The 21,424-nt window shown below is 60.6% G+C and overlaps 4 protein-coding genes across 6 annotated transcripts in view; 1 reads left to right on the top strand and 3 right to left on the bottom strand.

The window, feature by feature from the left end:
- Positions 1–405: 405 nt before the first annotated feature.
- B4GALT2 (beta-1,4-galactosyltransferase 2) lies at positions 406–7,028 on the bottom strand. 2 transcript variants are annotated; one of them, XM_027747170.2, is made up of 7 exons: positions 6,963–7,028; positions 4,252–4,638; positions 3,651–3,886; positions 3,387–3,577; positions 2,995–3,117; positions 1,858–1,962; positions 406–1,713 (listed from the first exon to the last, which is right to left on the bottom strand). In XM_027747170.2, the coding sequence occupies exons 2-7, from the start codon at positions 4,565–4,567 to the stop codon at positions 1,563–1,565; spliced, it is 1,122 nt and encodes a 373-aa protein (XP_027602971.1). In that variant the 5' UTR covers positions 4,568–4,638; positions 6,963–7,028; the 3' UTR covers positions 406–1,562. The 2 variants fall into 2 exon arrangements, with proteins under 2 accessions (XP_027602971.1, XP_039240667.1); XM_039384733.1 differs by lacking the exon at positions 6,963–7,028 and adding an exon at positions 6,530–6,757.
- A 2,718-nt stretch (positions 7,029–9,746) lies between these two features.
- Positions 9,747–16,296, bottom strand: ATP6V0B (ATPase H+ transporting V0 subunit b). Its single transcript, XM_027747117.2, has 8 exons — positions 16,137–16,296; positions 13,126–13,174; positions 12,600–12,683; positions 12,086–12,163; positions 11,449–11,518; positions 11,064–11,115; positions 10,461–10,651; positions 9,747–10,075 (listed from the first exon to the last, which is right to left on the bottom strand). The coding sequence occupies exons 1-8, from the start codon at positions 16,201–16,203 to the stop codon at positions 10,049–10,051; spliced, it is 618 nt and encodes a 205-aa protein (XP_027602918.1). The 5' UTR covers positions 16,204–16,296; the 3' UTR covers positions 9,747–10,048.
- A 215-nt stretch (positions 16,297–16,511) lies between these two features.
- DPH2 (diphthamide biosynthesis 2) lies at positions 16,512–18,961 on the top strand. Its single transcript, XM_027747116.2, has 6 exons — positions 16,512–16,662; positions 16,749–16,861; positions 16,964–17,184; positions 17,359–17,997; positions 18,118–18,303; positions 18,398–18,961. Exons 1-6 carry the CDS (start codon positions 16,519–16,521, stop codon positions 18,526–18,528), a joined length of 1,434 nt encoding a protein of 477 aa, XP_027602917.1. The 5' UTR covers positions 16,512–16,518; the 3' UTR covers positions 18,529–18,961.
- Positions 18,962–19,426: 465 nt separating this feature from the next.
- IPO13 (importin 13) overlaps positions 19,427–21,424 on the bottom strand; it is a 31,481-nt gene continuing 29,483 nt past the window's right edge. Inside the window, exons 16-20 of one of the 2 annotated variants that reach the window (XM_027747114.2) lie at positions 20,855–20,921; positions 20,628–20,686; positions 20,409–20,498; positions 20,072–20,253; positions 19,427–19,958 (exon numbers count right to left, since the gene is read on the bottom strand). In XM_027747114.2, the coding sequence (XP_027602915.1) occupies positions 19,859–19,958; positions 20,072–20,253; positions 20,409–20,498; positions 20,628–20,686; positions 20,855–20,921 (498 nt within the window). In that variant the 3' untranslated portion in view covers positions 19,427–19,858. The remainder of the gene's footprint in view (positions 19,959–20,071; positions 20,254–20,408; positions 20,499–20,627; positions 20,687–20,854; positions 20,922–21,424) is intronic. The other variant, XM_027747115.2, reaches the window with a different exon arrangement.

Genomic DNA, 21,424 nt, shown 5'->3' with positions numbered 1-21,424 from the left:
CTGAGCAGCCAGGTTGGGTTCTGAGGAATGCTCCTTTGCTCTACTTGGACCTACAAAACCAGTTGGAGCTAAGGCAGAGGATGGGGGACAGGGGCTTATTCCTTCTGGGAGAGAGCACTGTCCCCAAAGGAAGGGGAGGGCAGCAAGTGTCCATGGCACAGTGAGGAGAGCTGTTTTTGCCCTGTACCTGCCCTGGGCACTTTGCCCTAGCAGAGACTGAGCAACTTGTGAGGACCCCCAGTGCTGAGTGAGCTGGGGGGGCCTCCAAGGGTGGGTAGGGTGAGGCAGGGGCTCTGCCTTCTAGCCTGCAGCTGGAGGTGGCAGACAAGGCTGCTCCCCCCACCCCATAAATCCCACTGCCCCATCCTGCCATGATTTTCCCCCACCCCACCCCACAAACCCCGCCAACTTTTCAAACTTTTATTAAATACAAAACCCCCGGTCTCTACGACCGAACGCTGCATTCAACGTACGCTGAAAAAAGGGTCAGACATTCAAATGTACAAAAGTTGCCGGTGCCCCCCAGCCCTGGCATGCTGCCCTGCTCCCAACCCCACTGCTCCCAGCGCCCCGTGGGGTGTCAAGGATGCCGGGGCTCCCAGTCCCATGGAGGGGCACAGGGCTCCTGCCCTGCATGCCCCAGCTGCTCCTTCCTGCAGCCCCCCTGCCCCTAGCCTGAAAGGGGTAAGGCAGACAAGGGGAGATTCCAAGGGGGAAGATCCCCTCCCTGCTAGAGGGAGGCTGCACCAGCCCCCAACAAGAGGGGCTGTGGGATTCAAATGAGCCCTATTCCCCCCGCCAAAGCGGGGAGGGCAGGTGAGAGCAGGTGCAGGCAGGAGCTGCACACACACACACAGCACCTGCCTTTGGAGAAGGGGGATGGGATACAGCCACCATCCCCCCAGCCCTGGGGAAACTGAGGCACAGCGAGGGACATTTGCTAACCAGAGGTCTCTGTTTGGCAGAGCTGAGACGGGGCCCGGCTCTAAGCACCAGACTAAAGCAGAGGAAGACAGCGAGCCACGTCTGCATGTCCAGCAGCGTGGGCAACGCCCGGCCAGGGCAGCAACCTTGCCCTGATCCTGCCTGCTTGTTTGGGGGGGCCTGGGCTGCTCCCATCCCCAGCTGGGGCAGCAGAGGCTCCAGCGCTGGCAAAGGGGGAAGCCTGCACCCCGCTTCTCACAGCGCTGGTGGGGATCCCCAGCTCTCACAGAGCAGTGGGATCTCACCCTCCCCGCCCACGGTGCAGGCAGGAGCTGGCATAGGCTGGGGGCTCCTTGCCAGGCCTGGGGCTGCCCCCTCCCTCTGTGCCGGGAGCTGCTCACAGGGCAGCCGGGCTCGTCCGCCAACACACCACGTATGGGGCAGGGGTCCTGCAAACACACTCGTGGGGATGGGGGGGACAGAAATCCTGGGGACTGAGGGGCCGGCTGGGGGGCAGCCGTCTCCAGAAGGCAGCAGAGTAGGCAGAAAACATCCCTGTCCAGTCCTGACTCTTCAGCTGGGGCAAAACCCGCTGTGCCCAGCCAGCCTGGGCACAGGAGCTCCCAGTGACAGCAGCACTAGCCGCGGGCCAGGCGGGGCGGTGGCCTGCCGATCTCCACCGTGATGTTGGTGTACATGGGCTGGCGTGAGATCTCCACCAGCCGGTACTGCAGCGAGCTGATCCCATCCCGCTTCATTGTCATTTTGGTGTTCTGGATCTTGGTGAATCTGGTGGAGAGAGGAGCAGGATGAGGATGGGGGAATGTCTTGCCATAGTGCCAGCAGTGCCAGACCCCTGCGGGGGTGAGCAGAGCAGAGGAGCCCAGTGATTGCCCAGCGTCCCGACTGCCCCAGCCCCTGTGGCTCACTCACCTCTGCGGGTTGGGCTCGTTGTGTTTGTCACGTTCATGCTTAATCATGCGGTACCTCCCAATGCGGATGTCGGGCCTCGACACCTTCATGCCGTTCAGGGAGATGCTGGGGGCCGGGAGCAGGGGGGGGAATCAGTGTGTGGGCACCAGGGTGGGACATTCCCCAGCCCAGAGACTCCAGGGTCAGACCCCAGGCCAAATAAACCTGTCCCTGGTTAAACAAAGCTGTGCCAAGCCAAGATGAGCAAAGCCAGGCCCCACCCAGGCCAGTGTCACGACCAAGGGTGCCACATGCCCCATGGCAGACTGTGCCCAAAGCGCCACTCCCAGTAGCTGTGGTCAGCCCATGCTGCACACAGGCAGCCATCCCTGTGCAGCCATCCATCCTTTCCTCCCTCCGTGGCCCCTGCCCTTTACATTCCCCGAATGCCGCTGCCTAGCCCTTCCCTTGGAGTCCTCCTCTCACATCAAGGGCTGCCTGAATCTCTTCCAGGGCTCCACACGCTGCTTGTCCCCCACCCTGAGCCCACCTTGTGTGGAAATCACAACCGTGCCACGTGTCCACGGCACCCACAGGGTGTTTTGCTCGTCTGGCCGTTACAGGCTGGTTATGTACCCCTGGTTGCACACAGCTCCCCTGGGCAGCCCCAGGGAGATGAGGTGGCCACTGCCCAGCTCTGGCATCCAACGCAGGGGGTGTGTGGGGGGAATCATCTCGGCTCTGCACGCGGCTGTGCTGCTGCCTGCCGGCTGCTGGCAGGAATGACTGTGTGGCCGCTGCACGGCCACCACTGAGATGCTTCCAAGTTTTTCATCTCAGCCCTGGATGCATCCAAATTTAGCATGCTAGCCCTGGTCTGGAGCAGAGCTCACAGGCACACCACCCCACTGGTGCACCTCATACTGTGCTGGGGCAGGTTCAGCCACAAAGAAGGTGGACGGGTGCCCCACAGCCCCCCAACACCCTAGGAGGGGCCAGTTCCATCCATGAGGGTCATCAACCCTAAAAGTAGAGGGTAATTCAATGCCTCCCTGACATGTAGCACAGCCCATACACATTCCCCACAAAACGAGGAACCTTGGTGGGGAGCCCTGGTACACCCCAACCAGTCAGTGCTGGCAAGGGGTTGACACCTACCGGTTAAAGATGTCATCATCCTCTCCTCCCCAGCCCCAGTACTCATTGGGAAAGCCATTGATCTTCAGGAACTGGGACTTGCTTAGCCCAGAGACACCACCGAAGTAGCCAGCATAGGGCAGCCTGCAGGTTGACAGCAAACAGGTCAGCCCCGGGGACAGGCAAGGATGGAGGTCAGCCCCATGGGGACCCCCAGGTACAAGCACCAGCAGTTTCCTGTGTCACACTCCTACCCAGAACTCTGTACCCTCTCCCATCCCAGGTCCACAATTCAAGCCAGTGACCTCAGGCCTGCCCCAGGTGACGATCAAGGTTGGTGGCCCCAATGTCATCCCAGTGAGATACCCCAGCCCTGAGTGGGCAAAACCACCCCAGCTCCCCAGGGCACCCACCTGAACCCAAACTTGTCCATGCCAACGGCAAAGTGCCGCGGCTGCTCGTAGCAGCGGTAGAGGTTGCGATCGTCCATGGGGATGAGGTCCACATCGCTGAAAATGAAGCAGTCATACTCCTCGTCGTCCTTGAGTGCCTCCATGAACCCCACGTTGAGCAGCTTGGCCCGGTTGAAGGTGTCCTCACCGAACTGCAGGGCAGAGCTCAGCGATGCCTGCTTGCCGCCCCCAGCCCCGCCACCCCCTCGCCCCTGCCCCCCTCACCTGGTTGATGATGTAGATGCCGTAAGCCACCTTCTGCCGGCGCAGGATGGGGTGCAGGTAGTGCAGCCAGTACTTGAGGTGGTGCTCGCGGTGCCGGAAGGGGATGAGGATGGCCACCTTCTGCCGGGGCAGGCAGTCTGGCGGGGTGTACTTGCCACCCTGGCGCACGTCAGGGTTCTCCCGCTGCACTCGCTCCATGCTCATGGGAGAGCTGAACTCAATGAGCAGGCGTCCAACTGCAAGAGGGAGGGCAGGGTGATGGACAGGACATGGTTAGGGTCATGGTCACCTGCTGCTCCCGCCCAGGCTGGTAAAGCAAACAGTGAGGGGGACCTGTAAGGGGAACCGGCACTGCCGAGGGCAGAGGACGCCCAAAACCGTTCCTAAACGGGAGCAGAAAGACTGGGCTAACAAAACCTGAAACCAGCTGTCCTAGGGCCAGTTCCAGGCTGGGGGTTCTCTACTGCTTCACCGCTGGGGACCACCAAGAAGCCACGTCCAGGGCCCAGGGCATAAGGATGTCATCCACGGGGACCCACCTCAGCCCTATGCTCAGAGTCAGAGCCCAAATTCATCCCCAACACTCACCCACATGTCTCACCTAAGCCGGGAGGTGTCTCCTGGCAGGGCTGCAAGGGCTTCTCAGTGGTGGACTGGTTGGTGCTGGGCTTGGTGCTGGGGGATGGGGCCTCAGCACCGGCCGGCCCGTAGCTGGGAACGGTGCCGTTGGGGCGGGAGGAGTTGGAGAAGGGGTGGGCGCGCGAGGCGTTCCTGGCGTTGAAGCGGCTGAAGAAGTCCAGGTGCTGCGCGTAGACATCGAAATAGAGGATCATGATGATGACAAAGTGGAGCAGGCAGAGCAGCAGCACGGCCTTGCAAATCCTTTCCAGGGTAACCCCCAAGAGCAGCCTGGTCATCTTCCGGGCACGGGCAGGCGGACATGTGCGCTTAGTGGGGCAGGGAGGCGGCTCCAGCCACGGTCCTGATCCTGCCAAGAAACCCCACGGTCAGGACACCACAAGCCTGAGCCCCCAACCCCAGCCCAAATGACACTTGGGCAGAAGCACAGGCCTCGTGCAGAGGTGAAGGGCTTGCAGGTTGGTATGCCAGAGAGCACCTCAGGGGGAATGCTGTGCTTGGGCCCCTGCTCTGAAGGTACAGCCCAAGAGGTCCTCAGCCCTACACAGCAAGTCTCCTCCTTGCTTGCCTAGGCCGAGGCTGGAACAGGACAGATTCACTCCTTTTCCCTTTTCCCCACTGAGGCAGAGGATGGGGACACCTCCACAGGTGCCACAAAGGCACCTCCAGAGGTGCCACCTGCCCCATGCAGGCTGGGTCCTTGGAGAAGGTCACGCTCTCCAAAAACATGGCCAGCCTGGGATGTCCCAAAAGAACAGGTTCCCCCACCAGCCACTCCTTTCTGAGGCACCCCATTCCCCTGTTCCCCTTTCTGCTCCCTCCCCACAGTGCTACAGCCCAGCAGCGGCACCAAAGCAGGGCCAGCAGTGAGAGTCATGCCAGCAGGGGCCATCCTCGGGGCACCCACCAGGAGAGCAGCTGCACAGCTGACACCAAGCTGAGCCAAGCAGGACGTCCCAGCCCCCAGGAGTCACAGTTCCCAACCATGTCCAGGGGGGTCCGGCTTACAGCCAGCAGCGCAGATCCTCTCTCCTCCTGCTGCTGGCAGTGGCGAGGCCCCCTGGGACACTGGGAACTGCCAGGAGTCAGGGTCCTCTTATCTCCCCACATGACACCTGGAGCTGGGCCAGAGCCCTGCTGGGAAACCAGCTGGGACAGTCACTGTAGAGTCCCAGATGAGGCCCTTCCCAGCCCTGCCACTGCCAGAGCTCGGGCTGCAGTACAGCCATGCACTACAGCTCCTGCCCTGATCCCTGCCCCCCTAGTCCCCACACTCAGGGAAGCTGCTAGGACAGGGCAAGGCAATCACAAGGGACAGGCACAGAGGTTCACAAGGACCTGGGGACCTTGGGATAGGCCAGTGCCGCTGCAGGGCCCCAGGGGGACCCCGGTGCCTGGGGATCTGCAGCAGGACCCCCCGTCAGAATTGCAGGTAGGACTCAAGGGTGCTGGCAACCAGCCTGGGACCAGCCACTGGCAGCTGCCAGCCCTGTCCAGTGGGGCCCCCTGGGGATCCGCAGGGCACTGAGCCAGCAGCGATGGCCACACTGGCTGGGAGCGGGATAGGAGCTGAGGTGAAAAGCAAGATCCTTCGCCCAATTCTGCTCCGGGGTGCCCCCTCCCAGTCGCAGGGCTGACCCCGTCAGGCAGCAGCGTGCTGGCAGGAGCCCACCGCAGGCAGGGAAGTGCTGGAAAATGCTCTGAGCCCAATGCCCCAACTGTGCCCACCCTCTCTCCACAGGATACAGAGCAGCGTCCCCATTGCCTGGGGTCTCCTGGCACATGTCAGCAGCCCGACCCCTCATCCAGGTCCTTTCTAGAAAGTTGCCCTCTGGAGAAAAGCTGGCTTTGCTGTTATCACCCAAACTTTCTCCTGGTCACGGTGCCCTGTCACTCTGCACAGCCCTTGATGTAGGGACCTACCTGGCCCCAGCACCTGCCAGAAACCTTCCCCAAAAACCCTCGCAGCATATGGAGCAGCAATGCCTCAACAACCAGATGAGGAGGAGATAAGGAAAAATCAGAGCAGGTTTTAGGGGCCCTTTGGCAGGGCGGTCCATGAGGCAAGCAGGGAGCGATACTCGACAGGAACAAAAGCGAAGCACTCCATTGAACGGTGGCCACAGGACGCCACGAACATGAGTGGGCTTAGAAACATCCACTAAGGAGGGGGTTATGAAATATGATGTCATCTCCCCCCACCGCAGCATCTTTGCAGGATGTGAGAGGCCAAAAGCAACCTGGGGCTGGGAAGCTGGTCCCCAGGGATTCATGCCGGATTCACGCTGGTGCGGTGCATGCCGTGGGGCTGGTGATGCTCTTTCTGGAGAGGATGCTCATCTCTATGGACTCCATCCTTCTTCCCACAAGACATCCCGGGGCTAGGAGAAGGGAGGCACGGCGGGAGCCGATGGCCCCGGTGCCAGCAAAGGTGGCCACCTCCCGGCCAAAAGCGGGGCGAGGGGCCGCATTCAGCACAACTAACAGTCCCCCCGCCCCCTTAATTTTCCCCCGACACATGCGAAAACTTATTTAAAAAAAATGAGAACCTCAAAATGAGGCTTTTTCCCCGAGCCGGGGCGGTGCCACCCATCAGTGGTCGGGATCGCATCCCCCGGGTCGCATCCCGGGCCTCCCCCGCCCGGCCAGGCCTGTCCGCGCCGCTCCACTCACCGCGGCCTCGGGGCTGCCGCGCCGCCCCGGCGCCGGTCAGCGGCCCCCGCCGCCGCCTCCTTCTCTTCCTCTTCCTCCTCTTCCTCCTCCAGCCCCGGCCGCCGGCCCGCGGGCTCCCATGCCCGGGGCTGCGGGGGGCCCAGCCGGCCGGGCCGCCGCACCGCCGAGAGCCGCAGGGAGACGGGGCCGCGCCCGCACGCCGGCTCCGCCCGCCGCCGCCGCACCGGGCGGGGCCGCCGCCGCCGCCCGCCCCGGAGCCGCCGGGCGAGGAGGGCAGTCCCGCAAGCACCGGGGCACACGGGCGCGGGGCCCGAGGCGGCAGACACCCCCTGGGGTGCGCGGTGCCTCCCGCTCCGCCCCGGGATGCTCAGCCCTTGGAGCCGAGCGCGGCACCGCGGACCCTCCGAGCACCCCCGAGGTGCAGGGACAGGGTATCTCGGTGTTTCTTCCTCCCCTGCTCCGCGGTGCCGGGAGGCAGCGCTTCCACCGACCCACCTGCGGCGACTGCCGCGCTCCTGCCCGTTGGTGCTGGCTCAGCGTCCGTTGCAACCTATTTGTGGCTCCTTCCCCCCCACACCACCCTTTCTATGTTTCATTGCTAGGAAACGCTGGGAATTTCACTCTCCCTCCCACAACGGCGTCACTGAAAGATCTAGGTCTGGTCCCACCACAAGTTTGGCCCACCACGAGTAGTTTCTGTGCTGTCCACAGCCTTTCCCGTCTTCCCACCTCCCCACCCCCTTCCCCGGCATTTGTGCCCAGTTAGAGCAGCCCCATCCCCGAGGGCAAGGCAATCAAGGGCTCACCCAAGCAAGGGCTTTTCCTCTTTTTTCAGATGCTCCTTCCAGCTCCCTCAGCCTTGCAGCTGAGAGTAGAGCAGGGCCCAGCCCTACCCTACCTCTGCAAAGAAGCCATGCTGAAAGCCGTCTAACTTATGTCTCCAGCTCTTGGTTTGGCTCCTTGGCAGGCGGCATTTTCCATATCAGTACTAACACATGGTTATCCAAATACCTCTCAACTCCTCCTGCTGCTGCTTCTAAATGACACAAGGTGCAAGATCCTGGAGCCCCACTTGAGCTTCTTCTCTGTGCTTGAGCAGCAGGTGTTGTAGTCCAAGTCCTTGAACCCCCCACACACAGCTAGAACAAGGAAGCAATGGGGTGTGCTCACCTTATCACTGGTGGCTATGAGAGACGGGCAATGGGTCACCCCGACACCAGCCCTGGAGGGTCTCGTATCCTTACAAGGGGTATGTGGGCAAGTCTGGAGCCCATTCCCCTGCCAAAGATGTGATACACACAGGCTGGATCTGGAGGGCCAAAAAGCACCTCAGAGAGGGACATTTTTGACAGCAGATGGATTTCTATCATGGCAGGGCAGGGCAGGGCAAGGGCCACCCCTGAAAGACAAATGGGTGAGCCTTCCAAGATGGCTGTTAGCCAGGAAGATGATTAACCCATAAAGCACCTTCTCTACCAACCAGCACAGGCTCTCCAAGCCCAGGCATCTCCTTTCTGAGCTTGGCATGGGTCTGATGAGACAGCCCTGCAGCTCCCAGGGGCTTCAGATGTCTCTGGCCTGCAGCAGCAGCAATGGGGTACAGCCCCCATGTAGGACAGGCAAAACTTTGCCCACACCTGACACCCTTTCTTTCAACAAGGCAGGGCCCAGTTTGCGTCCTGCCACTACACAGGGCACACATTGCTTCTGTGACAGCCTCCAGCCACAGGGGACAGCCAGCACAGCTAGCAGGGGCAATGGCTTGGTTTGCTCCAGCAATCACCATGCATGCAGAGCTGAAATACACTGCTGTTCCCAAAACGTATGGGACAATGTGGAGCAGACAGGAGACCAGCAGATGTCAGAGGAGCCACGCAGAGGCAGCTGCCCAAGTCCAAGGGCAAGAATCAGCAGGCTCCAGCAGCCACACTGTTGCACCCACGTGGGAAGAGAGATGGGCAGCTCCAGGAGTGCATCTGCTTCAACACAGCACTGGGAGATCAATGCTTTCCCTACAAAGGTGTACTGGTAGCAGAGCAGGATGAGGGCCTTGTGCTGGGTACAGGAGACTGCAGAAGCATCAGCTGCAGGCTCTCTGCAGAGCAGAAGCAGAAGGACCTTTTTAGTCCCTTCCCCCAAGCAGCAGACAAGCTACAGGTCCAGCTGTCCACAGCTGGCTTCCTCAGGCTGTATTCACCACAGCCAGGGAGAGGGAACAGAGCCAGCACAAAGTGTCCCCACCCCAGGACCTCTGCCAGGGCCCCCTGGGATGAAGGGCACTGCAGATTGAAGAGCCCCAGCACCCAGCCAACAGTCACACAGGAGAACAGACTTTGAAGGCACAAAAGATTTGCTCCTCTGCCCTTCAGGAGCTCCCAGCTGCACAGTGGGGCTACAGACACCATGTACACCCCACTTGTGCTAAACTACCTGGATGGAAGCTAAAAGGCCCAAAGCACCTTGTGTTTGTGCCTCCAACACATCTCACATGGGGCTGCTAGGAGCCTGCAGAGGCAACGCGGTGCTGCCTGCTCCAACAGCCTCATACCTGCTCCAGGCAGCAAGGAACAGCTCCATGTTCCCACAGCCCAGACAGGACGGCTCTTGCAGGGTGAGCAGGCAGCAGGATTAACCCCACACAGGGAGGACACCACCAGGCTCCTGCAGCAAGACAGGGATTTTGCCAGAGACACAGAGAGGAACCTCTGAGCACAGGGGGCAGCCCAAACCAGCACTTGCTTCTGCAAGCCTCCCCAGCATGCACAGGGCAGAGGAAGAGCTGCATCCTTGGACGAGAACCATATTTATTTCACTGACACAGAATTGCACTGGTGGTCGATTCTAAACACACCGGGGACGGGCAGCAGCAGGGCCCCACAGGCTGGGCCAGGCTGCTGAGAGCAGGATTCACACAGAGAAATTTGCTTTTTTCCGAGGGGCCGATGGATCTGCGGGACGGGGCTCTACGCAGTCAGGCTCCTGCTCCTGCCGCCAGGCACCTCCCGCCCCAATCACGTATAGAAACATTAAATAAGTATATACAGAACCTCTTGGGGCGGGCTGGAACACACTGGGTTCGACAGGGCTCAGTTGCCCATTTTTACTTTAGATGTCTGGAAAGAAAGAGGAGAGGTTAGGCTGTGGCCCACAAACCCTAGCCCAGCACCCCGGTCCCACCCAAGCACCCCAGGACCGTTCAGAAGCTGCAAACAGCTTATCAGCCCCACTGGTAAGACACGAGCTTCACACAAGGTGCACCCAAGGTGACGCCCTCGGTGACAATTGCTCAGAGGGGCCATCAAAAGGGTTCAAGCTGCTGCAAATAGGCACAGTATGCTGTGGGGAGAGCTGTGCCATCCCATACCTTGTGAGCAGCCTCCCTATCCCAATGCAGAAGATTGTGCTGAAGCCCAGGTGTGCCTCCCTGGAGCCAGAGAGCATGCACTAGACAGGCACCTTATGCTCACAATAAGCTTGGTGGCCTCATGAGACACGTACCTGCAGGATAGCAACGATGACCCCAAACAGCCCTATGGCACTGCCAAAGATCTCCACAATCAGGATCTTGACGAAGAGGCTGGCATTCTGGGCATCAGCCAGGGCAGCCCCGCTGCCCACGATGCCCACACAGACCCCACAGAAGAGATTGCATAAGCCCACGGTCAGACCAGCCCCAAACATGGAGAAACCTGTGAGAGAGGAACACTGCAAGAGCAAGGGGTAACCCCCTTTCCCTTGCACCCAGGGCATGCTGCAGCAGCTCTGCCTCAAGGTGACAGAAGACCCAGAGCTTCCAAGCCCCAGCACTGTCCTCCTGTTTGGGGAGCAGGACTGTTCCAGGGTGTGCCCCAGCTCCCACAGTGCCAGGCCAGCAAGGGACAGCAACCTGCTGCCACCCAGGGGAGGAGCAGTGCAGTGTTGGGCAGCACAGCCCAGCAGGGTGCAGAAGTAACTAAATAGCTGCCTTTTGGCAGAAGAGTCACATGTCCTTCAGACACCTGCAGCAGGCCACAGGTCGGTCAGAAGGTGGTGCTCAGGGTGAGACAGTGCTCACAGTGATGGCACCAGGGACCCATCACTGGTCCCATCAGCAGTCCTTACCTGCATGGTAGTTTCTGGCTCCAATCTCTTCTGGGATGACTGCAGTGAAAGGCTGAGAGAAAGCACAGGACCTGGGTTAGTGACAAGTCTGTGGTCTCTGGGAGAGGTACCTGTCCCCAGTATAACATGAGGTAGCCATATTTTGGCCACAGCCCTGACTCTATGTCCCTGGTTGGCTTCATGACATCTGCCTTGCATGTGCTCCCCCAACACTCTTCAGAATGGACAAGGATCACCACCACTCCAGGGGCTCCCAAAGCCACAACAGTGTCCAAAGTCCCCACAGGGCCACCACTCACAACCTTTGCCCATGACCAGTTGCCCATCCCCACCACGGCCCCGAGGCTGGCACAGGGCTGGCAGGGCAGCCCAGGTGCTCCCATACCTCAGCCATGTTACTGATGACAATTGCCATGATGATCCCGTAGATGGCCACAGCCTCGCAGAAAATGATACTGTGGGAGAAAGGCAAAGCCTGAGCACAGTGTCCCAGGGGAAAGACCCCACCCCAAGCAGCCTATGGCATTTCATGCCCAGCCAGCCAGCAACCAGACTCCTTCACAGCCATATGGGAAAGCAGAAAGGCAGTCCAGCCTACCCACTACTTTCCTCTCAAACAAGGGGGAGCTGCCAAACACAAACAGGATGTGCTATGGCACCTGAGTAAGCTGGGAATGCCCTGTGGGAAGCAGACCCAGGGAGCCCTGCCCTCTGCCAGTCCCTTTCTGCTCCTTGGGGAAGGGTTGTGCAAGGAGAACCCTTGTCTGGTTGGGAAGTGTGATCTCAGGGTGTTTGTTTTGAACACACTGGGCTCATTCACTGTGTGATATCACACAGTGACTCTTCAAAGCAGCACTCTGGCTCCTTTAGGGCTCTTTGTTTTGAAAGCAAACAGCATCAGCAGCTCAGCAAGGAATGTCTGCCAGCAGCACCCAGCAGACATTGGACAGAAGCCTCTGCACTGGCTTGGGACCCGCCCCACTCAGGTGCAGCACGAGCACTAACCCCAGGTCTGTGCTTACCTGACCAGGTTCTTCGTTTTGATCCGAGGGGCTTTGACTCCACCACCAATGATGCTGGAGCCTGTGATGTAAATCCCCCTGTGGCAGACAAGGGCGGTTGGTGGAGTCTGGCACTCACAGAGAAATTCTACAGGGAAACCAGGATCCTCCAAAAAGAATTGGGCATGCAGCTGGGGGACACTGCGGAGCTGGCCTAGCCACCCCCAGGGTACAAGAGGTCCCAAGCTCCATCACCTACACCAGCAGAACTGCTGGGGCACGGAGCCACCACAGGACAGCCTGGGCAGGGGTACAGCTTCCAGAGAGTTTCCTGTCTTTCCACTGCCATTGCTGCCTGCAAGATCGTCTGCCCAGACTCCCCAGGGGCCCACCAGTCCAGCCCCTCTGCTGTGGTGACCCACAGCCCTACATGTGCACATTGTCCTACCCCTGCTCTGCTGTGGGAAAACTGCAGTGCAGACACAGCTACTGAGGTGGGACAGCAGGAGAATGCTAAAGAACCAGTTCCACTCACCAGGCAGCTCCCACCACAGACAGGGAGATGGCCAAGCCAATGCCCAGGTTGGACCACATGAAGGGTGAGGTCTCCGTCAGAAACCTGGAGAGGAAGAAGTGTCCTGAGTTAGCACACAAGCTGAGCCCCCATAGTCATGCCACACAGCTCCAAAACAGACACCCCTCCACCAAATTATACAGCCCAAGATGGGCTGGGCACCCAGACACTGGGACACGAGAGCCTCTACCAGCCAGCAACACAGGAGCCTCATCTGCATGGATCAAAATCTTCCTCCCAAACCCTCACTGTGAAGTGGAGGCCTGGGCTGGGAGATGTGGAGGGCAGGACAGTGATGGCTGTACCAGGACCCTGTATGGAGCCAGCCACATGAACACATGGGCTGCATTTATCCCACCTCCAGAGGTCCCGCTCACTGTAGCTCCTGTGATGAGCTGTCCATCGCTCACTGTTCCCCTGGAGGCACTGCCAGCACCACCCACTTCTCACACAGCCCCGAGGATGCCCGTATTTACAGGGAACTCACCAGGCCACATCAAAGCGGAAGCCCAGGTCAAATATTGTGTAGCAGATCCCTGGAAAGCAAAAACAACATGGAAACCTTCAGAGAGGCACCTGGTGCTGCTGCTTCCTCCCTGACCTACAAAGCCCTGGGGCAGAGGCCCAGGAGCACAGCACAGCATGCAGAAGGATTACTGGGAAGACTGGCATGCAGAGCTGTGAGGCAAGTCCCCTGTTATCCCAGCACTTCTGCATCAGCATAGGACAGGCAGCCCAGTCCTGTGATACTCCCAGATCCCATCCCCGTCTTGCCCAGAAGATGATTGCGGTGGTTGTCACACCCATTTCCTATTCCCTCGCCCTGCTGAGCTCCCATACACCATGCTGGGCTGCAGGGTCTCCAGGGCAATCCATATCCTGGTGTCCCAGCAAGGTCTCCACCCACATCACCCAACGGCTCAGCTCTGCTGGAGAGCCAGGGTATGGGGGACCAGCTGTGAGCTCTTCCCTGTCACAGGAGAGGCAAGAGGAGGCTGTGCCCTGACTGACCATCACGTGCTGCTCCACCATCATCACACCAGGGGCTGTGCTGCTCCCCAGGAGCCCGTCAACACCAGAAGCTCCAGCTGCCCCCAGCACCTCCTTTCCAAGGGTGTGGGTTCAAGACATGACTCCTGTCCTCTGCATTTCCCCCAGGGTTAGTGATTTTCAGATAAATTTGTACACCAACACAGGCAGGAGACACCAAAGCGCACCCCTGAGAAACCCAGAAAAGCCCTTCCTTCCCGGGAAAGCAGGGAGCACTGTACCCGGAGTGCTCTTCTCCCACATGGAACTGCAGCTGAGAGTCATCCCTGTGCAGCCCAGGCCCACGCAGAGGTGCGAAACCCACCCACAAACCCTGCCTTGCTCTGAGCTCCTGAGTGGGAAACACGGCTGCAGAACAGGAGAGACACCTGCTCTTTGCTGGAAAGGAGAGGGTGACCTGGCCCTAAGGAACAGATAAGTGCAGGCAGCGTCTGCTCCACACCAGATACAGAGGGTGAAGGGACGGCTCTGCCATATCTGCCTGGAGCCAGTGTCTGTGTGACACTGATCCTTCGTACGGCCGGGAAAAGGGGAAATGGGAGACTCCTGGAATGCCTGAATGCAGCAAAGAGGTCACGGCACGTGTCCCACTGCTCCCTTCAACCCCAGAGCTGCAGCCTGGAGGCAGGGGGTGATTGCAACATGCCCAGCAGAAATGTGAAGGGCAGGACCCAGGTTGGAGGAGCCCTATCCTGCACATAGCCAAGACCTGCAGGACAACTCATCCCACTGGGAGATGTGGATGGCAGGGCAGTGATGGCTGCACCAGGACCCTGTATGGAGCCAGCCACATGAACACATGGGAGGCTTTGGCGCTGCAGTGCAGGGAGACCCTCGCAGCAGGGATGTCCCCGTCATTCCTGTGTGCCAAGCCCCTCCATGTGCAACTCAGGGCTCAGCACCCCACTCACCAGAGCACACAAGCACTGCCAGACAAGCCAGCCAGCCCCAAAACGGGAGGCAGTACTGCTGGTCCACTCTTTCTGCCTGCAGAACTGGGGTACCCCCCTCCCCTGCAGCGACACACATGGATGAGGAATGGTGCCACCATGGCCAGGGAGGACAGAGGGAGGGCATAGCCCAGCCCTGGCAACCTTCAGGGATGATTCCTACAGTGACACAGCCTGTGACTTGTGTTTTGGCTTTGCTGCTTGGCTGGCAAAGAACTGAACCCAGCCAGCCCCAGCTGCCTCCACTCCCAAGAAGCAGTAAAGAAGGGCTACAACCAGCTCAGGGCAGATCCTCAGTACACCTTTAGTCTCTCTGAGAGCAGGTGTAGCCTTAAATCTGTATGTAAAAGAAACAGGGCGAAGGACACTTTCCTGTGAACTCTGGCTTCCAGCTCTGCAGCCAGAAGGACAGAAAGGAGAGGGCAGCAGGACTGGAGGATCAAATCAGGACTTAGGACAAAGACAGAAAGCACAAGGAGGCACTAATGCAACACTGCAAGAAGCAAGACTGTTTCCTGCTCACGTCTTCCTCAAAAAGGAACTGCAACAGGGCAGGGGAAGTTAAGAGCATCTGGGCTCAGCTTGGGAGATTTTCCGACAGTCTCATGGTCACAGTGTGCATCTACACTGGTGTGAGCCACATGACTCAGAGAGCCCAGTGAGGCAGCCCTGGGCCCACACTGGATTCACCAGACCCTAGAAACACGAGGGAGTGAGACACCCTTTGCTTCTGACTTTTTCTCTCCCCTCACCTGAACACTGAGGCAGGAGCCAAGGTCTCCCCAGCCTCTGCCCGGCTTGTGATCGCTTTGGTCTGTGCTGAAAAAGGAGATAACCAGCAGTCCCAGCACAAAATCTACCTGCTAGCCCTAAGCCATTAAATCCACCCTCAGTGCTGCTGAGCCCAATGCCATCAACAGCCGGGCTGCCACGAGCTGCAACACGGCCACGCACCAACTCCACAATCACCCAGACAAACTCACACGTTCTCTAACGTTGCCACAGCTGGGCAAAGCAAGGCGGTCTCTCCACCAAGGAGACAGCAACTGCCACGGTCTGAAGAGCCAGGCTCCTGCCTTCACCTCCCCTCATCTGCCAAACCGAGACACAACCCCAGCACCTTTCTGCTCTCGCACACGCAGCGAAACGAATCAGCTGTCCGAGCCAGTCAGGCTCAGAGCGCTGGACGCCGCACATCCAACAGCGACTGCGAGTGGCGCGGCACTGCCGGGGTCCGAGCCCTCCGAGGGAGCAGCTCAGGCGGTGCCCAGGCTGGGCAGCCCCCCACCCTCGCTCCCGGCGCCACGGGGAGCAGCTCAGCGACCGGGGGTCTGAAAACCTCTCGATCTCCCACTTCCTTTTTCACGCCGCACCAACTCCCCCCACCAGCCCCTCCCTGGCAAGGCCGCGGCCAGCGCGGGCACAGCCACGACCCGCAGCCCCCTCCCGCCGCACGGCCCAGCGTGGCCCCGCGCCCCCCCCGCGGCCCGGCGCTGACCGACGCCCAGCAGGGTGGTCCAGAAGGCGAGGCCGAGCCCCGAGTAGAGCAGGGCGAGCCCGGTCATGGCGGCGGCGGCGGCGGCACCAGGCAGAGCTGGCGGACCGGAGCGGGCGGGCCGGGTCACCTGGCGCCGGGGCACGTGACCGGAACCGCAGCGCCGCGCGGAACCGGCGTGACGGCACCGGCACCACCCCGCCCGCTCATTGGCTGCCTGGTCCGGCAGACGCGGCAAAACTACACAGACCATAAGACACCGGGAGCAGTGCCTCTTCCCACTGGCTCCCTCCCCCGGGGCGGGGTTTCAGAGCGCGGTGCCGCGCTCCCATTGGCCGGTGCCGCGTCGCATCCCGGAAGCGGGCGCTGGGCGCCGCGTGCCGCCATGGCCGCCGCCTTCAGCAGTGACGGGGAGGCTGCGCTGCGGCGGGAGCTGCGGCCGGTGGCGGCGGCACCGCGGGGCGACCTCGACGGCTTCTACGAGATGGGCCGGGCCACCGCCTTCGTGCGGGACGGCGGGTTCTGCAAGGTGGGGGTGGAGCGAGACTAGGAGCCGCGCGCCGCCCCTTCCCGGGTGCCTCCTCTCCGGTCCCTCACCCCCTGTACCCCCTTTAGGTCGCCCTCCAGTTCCCCGACGAGCTCCTGGCGGACGCGGCAGCGGTGGCGGCCCGGATGGAGGCGGCAACCGGGGCCGAGATGTTCGTACTGGGAGACACCACGTACGGCAGGTCGGTGGGAGCCGCGGGGGGTGTCCCGGGGCGGTGCCAGAGAGGATGGAGAGAGAGCTCCGGGTGCCGCAGAGCCCGTCTGATACCGGCTTGTCCCCGCAGCTGCTGCGTGGACGAAGTGGCCGCGGAGCACGCGGGTGCCGAGGCGGTGCTGCACTACGGCCCGGCCTGTCTCAGCCCCTGCGGAAAGCTGCCGGTGCTGCACATCTTTGGGCAGCAGCCGCTGGACGTCGGGCGCTGTGCAGAGGCGTTCCGGGAGCTCTACCCCGAGCGGCAGAGCCGCGTGGTGGTGCTGAGCGACGTGGTCTATGCCCATGCGATGGGTGAGTGCCCCGGGGCAGGGAGGGGCGCTCTGGCACAGCTCCGAGCTCTGCAGGCAGGCATTCCACAGACACTGGCAGCCTTGATTTCTGTCCTTTCCTTTCCCCTGCTCTGTCCCACCTTCTGCGGCTCGGGACTTGTGGCCGTGTTTAGTTCTCACTCCTCTCTCCCTTCAGGTGAGCTGGAGCAGCAGTTGTGCCCCGAGTATCCCAACATCACCTTCTCCAGGCTGGAGTGTGGGGACCCTCCTGCCCCTGCGCTGCCTGGGGAGGAGCGGAGGTTTGGCCGCCGGTTCCTGGTGGAGGCTCCAGGGGGGCTGCAGGACTACGCCATGTTCTACGTGGGGGCCGAGGGCCTGGCCCTCACCAACTTCATGCTGACCTGGAACCGCTGCCCCTTCAGCTCCTTCGACCCCACCACGGGCTGCGGCCGCCACGAGACCCTCAATGTGAACCGGGCGCTGATGCGCCGCCTGTACCTGGTGGAGCGGGCGCGGGACGCACGTGTGGTGGGGATCCTGGTGGGCACCCTGGGCGTGGTGGGGTACCTGGCCCTGCTGCAGCGTCTCCGGGAGCTGCTGCGCCGTGCCGGGAAACGCAGCTACACCCTGGCCGTGGGGAAACCCAACCCTGCCAAGCTGGCCAACTTCCCGGAGGTGGACATCTTTGTCCTGGTGGCCTGCGCTCAGAACTCCCTCCTGGACTCCAGTGACTTCTACCGGCCTGTTGTGACCCCCTACGAGCTGGAGCTGGCCTGTAACCCAGCCAGAGAGTGGACAGGGAGCTACCTCACAGACTTCCGAGACCTGCTGCCGGGTATCAGCTACAGACCAGCTGCCCAGTGCCCTCCAGAGTGCATCCTGCCTGGCTGCCATGCCTGTAGGGCGAGCTCCAGGATAGACATACCACCAGGCTAATATTGCTGTTTTCTGGCAGGTGCCTGTGCGCACATGGAGCTCCCACCGGCCATCCCCGCAGCAGAGGCCATTCCTGACGTCTCGCTGATCACGGGAGAGATGAGAGCTGCCCACCTCTGCGACCCCCCGGCCTCCCAGCTGCCCCCCAGCACCACCCTGGCCTGCAGGGACCAGACTCGGGCCCTCACGGAGATCAGCCCTGCTGGTTTGTGTTGGTTTTGTGGTGGGGCCGAGCCCTGGTGCAGGGGCAGCGCCGCATCCCTGCTCCCAGTAACAATTCCCTTTCTCTCTTCTCCCAGCCTCCTTCCTGGAGTCCCGCAGCTGGCGGGGCCTGGAGCAGCAGCTGGGACAGACGCCCGTCTCCAAGGCTGTGCAGGGCCGGCGAGGGATTGCCATTGCCTACGAGGACGAAGGGTGTGAGCAACCCTGATCTGGCAGCACCATCAGCACTAAGCCAGGAGCAGGGCCCTGGGCATTGCCTGCCCCTGGGTGTTAGACCCACAGGGGCCTGGACCTGCTGCCAGCTACCCCTGTGCTTGGATGCAGCCTTGGGTCAGTAGTACTGCAGCAGGAGAGCAGGAGTTGTACATGTACTTGGGAATGCCTGTGTCACCCTGAGGCTCATGGCCCAGGGCAACAGCAGAGCCAGATATCTGGCCCAGACCTGGCCTCCAAGGGGATCCCTGGTCCAGGGCAGCTTTGGCTCTACATGGAAAGGTCACAGCTTTGCAAGAGCTGACAGTGCTGGGACTTTAGGCCTTTGTGGGCTGCTGCTGCTGACTGAAGTTGAACTGAAGAGGACTTGTGAGTGAACCCTTCTTTAAAATAAAACACGGCCTGAGGAGCACAAATGGGTGATACTAGCTGTCCCAGAGTGATAAAACAGATTGTGGTGCCCCCTTGGGGAGCACAGCTCTGTGTACAGGCTAAAACCAGCCTGAGAGAACAGAAAACCAGAACTGGGACCCCCAGCAATGAAAGCACAGGCTGGGCTGGGGCACTAAGGCAAGGGCAGGAGGGCTCCAAGCATGAGCAAGCCCCTCCCCTGCTGTGATGAACAGGGAATAGGGCACACACATCCTCTGCTGGGGGGAGGATCCTACATTTGGAAGGGGTGTAGTCCCCCCTCTCATGTGGGGCAGGACTGTTTCTGCTCCATGGCAGGCAGGAGAGCATGGCAAGCAGGACAGACTGTTTTTTGCCATCCCTCCCGAAAGCCAGGGAGGTGTTGAGGCATCTCAACCTTGATTTAACCCCCTCTACTGGGCTCTTCCCCAGAGTCAAGGGGCACGCAAAGTCTGGGCACTGCAATAACGACAGCCACAACATAGAAATATTCTTAATATAATTAGGTGCAGGGCCTCCCCCCTCCCAACCACACGTACAAACAAGCAGGGGGCACGTCCCCCCTGCCCAGCCAGCCACTGCTGCAGGCACGGGGCAGCCTCCCCGCCACGGGCACGGGCTGGGGAAGGGCTGGTAGCCCGGGGGTGGGGCAGTCCTGCCCAGGCTTCCCCTGCCCCGCCACCACCTCCTGCAGCCGGCACTCCTGTCCCCTGCGAGGAGGGAGCATGCTGGGGGAAACAAAGATGCTGACACCGAGATGCGGCCACCAAATCTAGCTGAGGAGCGTCCCGAGTGGGTTAATTCTAGGTGGAGGGTTATTCTATGAGCCGTACTGCAGCAGGGCAGGGGGTGGGGGGGCTTCCTTGTGGGGAAGAGCTGGTCCAGGCAAATTGTCCGCGGTCCTGGCCAGGTGCTCAGTAGTCTGCTGTGTACTCCGTACCGTGCAGCCCTCGGCACAACAAGGTGAACTCCTTCACCATCTCCTTCACTCGCCGCTTGTTCACACGCTCTCTGCTAAGACAGAGGGAGGGGGACAAACATGAAGCAGGAGGGATGCACCAGGCCATGCAGGGGGGTCGTTCCTACCATATGTGGGCCACAGCCACTGGGGCAAGTGGCACACGAACCTGAGGATCTGCTGGCTGAAGTTTTCCTTCTGCTCTGGAGTGACACGGGCCGAGGGAAAGCCATCCTGCTGCATGGCCTCCTTGATCCAGACGCTCAGGAGGCTGAAGCAGTGCTTGTTCAAGGCAAAGAGGATTTCTGCGAAGTGATCCATGAGGCTGCGGGAAGCCTGGCCACCAATGCCCTGCCCCAGAGCAAACAGAACATGCTGAGCCCCCGGTGTCACCCTCCCTGCTCCCACCCAGATGCTGCTGGGCTCTCTGCCCCTGGCTCAGCAGGTGCTGCTCAGGAATGAAGCCCAAAGCTGCCCGGGGAGTCTGTGGTCCCCGTGTCTCTCACCTCCAGCACTGCCTGCAGCAGCACTTTGCCGTTCTCATGCACGACCTGTCCCACAGGGGCGATCTCTCCACAGCGGGGCAGCAGCTCCGTCTGCAACACAGAGCCCAGGCCTGCTCAGTGCCAGCACAAGCACCACACTGCAGCACCTCTGCCCAAACCTCAGCCCCACTCCTGCCCTCCCAGCTCTCAGAGGGGGCTGCACAATGCCACGATACTCACAAAAAAGCCACAGGATGCTTTGACTGTTGGGGCCTCGGGAAACTTGAGTGAAAGGACACCTGCAGGCAAAAATCACTCAGGTTAGCAGCCAAAAAAACTCCCTCACCGTTCCAAATCAACCCTGCAGTCCCCAGCCCTGGGTTGGTTTGTACCCAGCTGCACAGGACCAGCAGGCTGGCTTCTCCTCAGAGTGATTTGGAGCACATGTCCATGCTCATGGTACTCACCACACTGAAACACTGCTTTGACATCCAGGTTGCTACACAGGAAGAGGTCTGGCTTCCTTTTCAGAGCCTGCAAGGCACACAGACAGGTAGCATGAACCCAGTGCTGTAGAGGCACCCAGGAAGCCTCCGAGGAACCCAGTGCCCCAGCCAGCCTCTGCCTGGACACACACTTACCTGGGCACACCCACAGCAAACAGCAGATTCACACACTACAGCAGGAAACCATCACTTTACCCACCCCTTCCCCCCCAAGAGAATGTCATTCAAACACCCAGGCAGCTTGCCCAGGACCTGAGGAAAGGTGCCACAGTGGTGTCCACGCAAACACTCGGACACAGAGGGCTCCTGTCCCACCAGAGCAGACCAGCCACCTGCGTGGTTTGCTCCTCTCCTCTTGAAGATGCTGGCATCCCTGGGGGTCACAGCAACTGGTTCAAGCAGTAGCCCCAGACGACAGTGAGATGCCAATGTTCCTTGGCAGTTCCTGAGCAGCAAGTCTGAGATCAGGAAGGCTTTGTTTTTGTTAAAGTCACACAGTGATTCCACCAGCCTCTGTGGGGGTCAGGCACT

Source organism: Pipra filicauda, unplaced genomic scaffold (assembly GCF_003945595.2).
Source record: "Pipra filicauda isolate LSUMZ 115617 unplaced genomic scaffold, ASM394559v2 scaffold36_size6622888_pilon, whole genome shotgun sequence".
In the NCBI taxonomy this organism is placed as follows: domain Eukaryota; kingdom Metazoa; phylum Chordata; class Aves; order Passeriformes; family Pipridae; genus Pipra; species Pipra filicauda.
This window is presented reverse-complemented; position numbering and strand designations above follow the sequence as displayed.